Source organism: Marmota marmota, unplaced genomic scaffold (assembly GCF_001458135.2).
Source record: "Marmota marmota marmota unplaced genomic scaffold, marMar, whole genome shotgun sequence".
NCBI lineage: Eukaryota > Metazoa > Chordata > Mammalia > Rodentia > Sciuridae > Marmota > Marmota marmota.
In genome coordinates, this window is record NW_026000174.1 from 61,364,404 (window position 1) to 61,369,858 (window position 5,455).

The 5,455-nt window shown below is 37.4% G+C and overlaps 1 protein-coding gene across 1 annotated transcript; it reads right to left on the bottom strand.

Moving 5' to 3' along the window:
* Window positions 1-178: 178 nt before the first annotated feature.
* Window positions 179-1,102, bottom strand: LOC107135400 (olfactory receptor 5B3-like). The gene has a single exon (XM_015477277.1). It carries the CDS (start codon window positions 1,100-1,102, stop codon window positions 179-181), a length of 924 nt encoding a protein of 307 aa, XP_015332763.1.
* Window positions 1,103-5,455: the final 4,353 nt, after the last annotated feature.

The following is a 5,455-nucleotide window of genomic DNA, read 5'->3' on the forward strand; positions in this document are numbered from 1 at the left end:
TTTTATATATATATATATATATATATATATATATATATATATATATAAAATTACAGTCTCCTGAAGTCGAGGGTATTACTTCAGAAGCTTCATTATGTCTACCAAAATGTAACTCAATATATGGAGAAGGCTTGACGGGAATGTGATCATTTAAAAAGCAATATCACACTCCTGAAGGCTATTTTCCCTCCAAGACAATCTTTGTGAAAGCCTTCTTTACCTCTTTGTTCCGTAGGCTGTAGACCATAGGGTTCAACATTGGAATGACCAAAGTGTAGAATACAGATGTGATTTTGGCAGTATCCAGTGAATGGCTGGATCTAGGCTGTAAATACATGAAGATAATTGTACCATAGAAAATAGAAATGGCAGTGAAGTGGGAAGCACAGGTGGACATAGCCTTCCGGTGTCCTGCACCTGAGCGCATCTTCAGGATGGTGATAAAAATCAATATATAGGATATTAAGATAACAAGGAGAGCAACAAAAATATTGAAACTGGCTACATAAATAAAAATCAACTCATTGACCTGTCTATCAGAGCAAGAGAGAGCCATAACTGCTGGAATATCGCAGAAAAAATGATGGATCACATTGGTTTTGCAGAAAGAGAGAACGAACGTGTTCCCCGTGCAGACTATGGCACTCAAAAATCCACAGACATAGCAGCCTACAATCAGCCCAATACACACACGTGTCGTCATGGTGGTGGTGTAGTGCAGGGGCTTGCACACTGCTGCATAACGATCATAGGCCATTGAGGCCAGCAGGAAATTTTCCACAGTAGCAAAGCCTGTAAAAAAGAACATCTGTGCAACACAAGCACCACAGGAGATGACCTCGTCTCCAGGAAGAAGCCCAGCCATGATCGTGGGAGTGACAGCTGAAGAGTAGCACAAGTCCACCAGAGACAGGTTGCCCAGGAAAAAGTACATGGGAGTGTGGAGACGGGAGTCCAGGAGAATCAACAGGATCATCCCCAGGTTCCCAGCCAGAGTGATGGTGTAGATGAGGAGGAAGGTCACAAAGAGGGGAAGCTGCAGACCTGGGTCCTTGGTCAGTCCCAGCAGGATGAAGTGGGTCACTTCTGTCCTGTTCTCCATCGATGTTGTAGGAGAATCTCTAGATGTTCTACAGCCATGACAAAAAAGGAACAAAACAGTAAAGATTGAATTGAAATAAATAGTATGTATGAAATATACATTATTTCTTTGCCCCAATATCTTATTTAAGATTCTCATGAAAAATTCTGCGCTTGAAAGCTAAATGTGTTACATTAATTGCATACAGGGTTAAATTCTATGAAATTGAAGACTCCTTATGACTCTTATTCCCAATTTTAAGTCCTTCTACACTTGTTAACAGAGATGCAGATTATTTTTTTTAATTTTTAGTTGGCACATTATAGCTGTACAACTTGATGAGATTTGTTGTTGCATGTTCAGGCGTGCACACAATATAACAACATAGTTTGGTCAATATCACTCCTCTGCATTTCCTGATTCCCTCCCTTGCTTTCTTTTGTCTCCTTTCTCTATTCATCTACCTTTGATTTTTAGGAGATCCACCTCCAGCTTTACATTCCCTTTTCCTCTCTATCTTCCGCACAAGAGAGAAAACATACAGATGACCCTTAACCTTCTGAGTGTGACTTATTTCACTTACCATAATATGATGGACTCTAGTTCCATGCATTTTCTGGAAAATGCCATAATTTCATTTTTTCATGGCTGAATAAAACCCCATTGTGTATATCTACTGCATTTTATTTCTTTATTCACCCATTGATAAACACCTAGGCTGTTTCCATAGTTTGCTTATTGTACTGCTAAAAACATGGGATGCATGTGCCCTTATAGTCAGATTACTTTAATTCTTCAGTGTAAATACCAACAAGTGGTATAGCTGGATCTTCTGGTGTTTTTCAAGCCTAGTCTTTTGAGAAGCCTGTGTACTGATTTCCATTGCAATTGTCCCAATTCACAGTCCCGCCAACAGTGTAAAAGTGTTTCTTTTCTCCACATCCTCTCCAACATTTGTTCTTATTTATATTCTTGATGACTAATTGATAAACACCTAGGCTGTTTCCAGTGTGAGATGAAATCTCAGCACCGTTTTGATTTACATTTCTCTAATTGCTAAGGATGTTGAACATTTTTTTTATGTATTTGTTGGCCATTGTGTATTTCTTCTTTTGAGAAATGTCTGTTTAGTTCATTTGTGATGCAGACTATTTAAGAACTTAATCCAAATATCTGTACATACCTATCTGTGAATTCTCTAACTTCCCTCTTAGAGAAATTTTTGCATTTATGCCATAGACTCAGTTCAGTTTTTTTTTTAATCTTTTAAATTAAGTCATATAGCTGCCCCATAGATTTTGCATGGATTATCTTTCTTATTAAAATGTTCATGGAATGTAGAAACTTACCATTTGGCTGGAAAGAAAAAAAAGCAATCAATCCAGAACAGGGAGACTGAAATTACAGCCAGCCCTGGAATATGTCATACTTACTATTAGTGAAGCTCTGTCTCAGGCAGTGGTCAAAGGTTCCAAGTTCTCTAATGCAGGAAAAAGGGAGGAAAGAACATAAACCTGAAGACAAAGTTCTGAATCTACAAATAATTCTTTCCATCTATGTGAAAATTTCATTTGTGTCTTCCTATTTGCATTAATAAACATGATAAGGTAACATCTCCCCAATAATTCACAGAATTGTTTCTGTAAAACAAAAACAAAATGATTTTTATCTTTGAATATTTCTCTGTCCACAAGTAAAGGTTCACAGCAAGTCCTCGAGAGAGAAGGAGGTCTGTTTGCACTAACAATGATTGTCATTCAGATGAGCAAATGATGCCCAATGAAGCATTTTCTTCTGGCCAAAACAGGTACTATTGAGTCATGTTGGGATTTCAGAGGTGAATACATGGAGATTTGGAGAGAATTATATAGACCTGAGACCTCTGCAGATTGTCCCCAAGAGTCTACCTGCAGCTCCTGATGTGACTTTCTTAGGCAGGAAGCAATTAATCTGTCTGTAGGGAGCAAGCTGGTTAGTTTTAATATATGTGTGTGCTTTTGTACTATTTCTACTTTTTTAATTAATGCATAATTTACATACCATAATACCCTTAGGTTTTACTGTAGAGTTCTAAAATTTTTGTCAAATTCATGGTCCCGTTAAATATATGGTTCTTCTGCAATCACCTAAAGCATTTCATCTGACCATCCCTTTGATAATTGCTCCAACCCTCTGACTCTCACAATGAATAAGCTGTTTTTATTCAAATGGTTTTGCTGCTGTTTGAGTGTCCTTATGAGAAAGATTATAATACAATAGTGTAAACAAACAATTGAACAACAAATCATGGACAACATAAATTGAAAAACAAACAAACAAACAAAAAAACTCCTATAAATGCACACAGTAAAAACAAACTTCAGAGAATGGAAAAAAAAATCTGAATATACCTATAACACATGAAGAAATTAAATTAGTAGTAGATAACTTTCCAACAAAAAAAGCCCAGGAATATATGACTTCTCTGGTGAATTCTCTCAAACACACACCTGGGAGAAATGAAATAATAGGGCAGAGAAGAAACGAGGATTTCTGTTAGTGTCCTTTGGCTGCTATAATCTTTGAGGCGTACAATGACAGGTGTTTATCCTTTCTCAGGTCTGGAAACTAGAAGTCTACAGCAGTGTCAGTAGACTGGAACCAAGGGGGTCTTCGGAGCCATGTCCCTTCACAGGCCCCAGGAGACACTTCATTTCTTGCCTATACCTCCTGCTGTGGTTACTGGCACACTATAGCTTATTATTTCTGAGTTCACATTGCCAACACCTTTTTTCTCTGCTTCCTATATCTTTCTGATTGTATTTTTGTAAGAGTATAGAGGATAGCATTTAGGCTATGCGTGAAATCTAATGATTTCTCATTTTTTAAATTTTTTGTTTGTTTTTTGGTTACTGGGGATTGAACTCAGGGGCACTCGACCACTGAGCCACATCCCCAGCCCTATTTTGTATTTTATTTAGAGAAGGGTCTCACTGAGTTGCTTAGAGCCTTGCTGTTGCTGAGACTGGCTTCGAACTCACGATCCTCCTGTCTCAGCCTCCCAAAGCACTGGGATTACAGGAATGCACCACTGTGCCTGTCTTTGTTATTTTTTTTTTATTTTTAAAATCCTTAATTTAATCTCATCTGCAAAGTTCTTTGGAGCCACATAGAGTAATATTGAAAGGTATCATAATTAGGACTTGGATCTTTTTTGTGAGCCGTGGCTAGGCTTGCAATAGTGTCATATGGCAGCATTCTGCACTAACTTTGAAAAGAGTCTGCACCTGCAAAATTATTCTAAAATTAAATAGTGTTTAAGATAATGGTTCCTACAGGAGAAATATCTCTAAATAGATGTGAATATTGCTATTACATTACACTGTTTCAAAAATAACAGCATGATCACCTAAGCATTTTGAAGCCTAATATTCCAGATTTTGAGATGATGAAGCCTTTTAAAGTAAGGTGGTAGTAAGACATGGGGGCACATTTCTGTTCTTAGGATTTTCATAAAATTGATCTCTCTGTGGGTAAAAATAGAAATAATTGTACATTATGAAAGCATATGGAATGTATGTTATCACTGACAGATATTATATTGTTATTCTACCTGGATAGAGTAGTTTCATTTCATTGTATAATTCATATATGTGAAGTAACTTTAAAAATATAATCAAATATTAAACCTCCAATCTCATATTTAATGTATTTTTATGATTTTCTAAATAGTACTTATTTGATATGTTTCAAAAGTAAAAGTAAACCAAAAGCAATACCACCTTACTTGAGGAATTGCGGAGATGCCTGTCACCATCAAGATATTGTTAGAAGCCTGGGTGCGAATCCCATGGAGACCCACCAACTTAGCTCTTGGGGATGTGTGGAAGACATGTGGCTCTTGGAGAATCATAGCTATTTGTGTTCATCAGGTGTGGATTCTAATTGCAGCTACATTCCAGGTGTGCTTTCAGAGTGAATTGCTTTCCTCCTTGTCAATGAAGACATCCAGAAACAACCAGGATTTACTTGCTATGGACAGCTATACACCTGCTGTGTTCTACATCGGAGCCACATCAAGTCTTCAGGCACACATGGTAACTTAGACCTCAGGGATCTTGATAAATTTCCATTCCATAATACCACATTGGTCCATTTCATCAATGACATTATTTCGTTTGGACCTAGTAAGCAAGAAATAGCAAATAAACTAGGATTACTAGGAAAACATTTCAATGCCAGAGTGTGGAATTCAATGCAAGAAGTTCAGAGGCCTTCTATTCCAAAGAACATTCTAGGTCTCCAGTGCTGGGGGATATACTGAGATATCTCCTGTAACTAAAGGATAAGTATGGCCTCTGTCTTTTTTCCATACCCAAAAGGGGCACATCACCT

Bases quoted from the DNA above. Each gene is read 5' to 3' on its own strand.
- LOC107135400 (XM_015477277.1), bottom strand. From the start codon at position 1,102: ATGGAGAACAGGACAGAAGTGACCCACTTCATCCTGCTGGGACTGACC.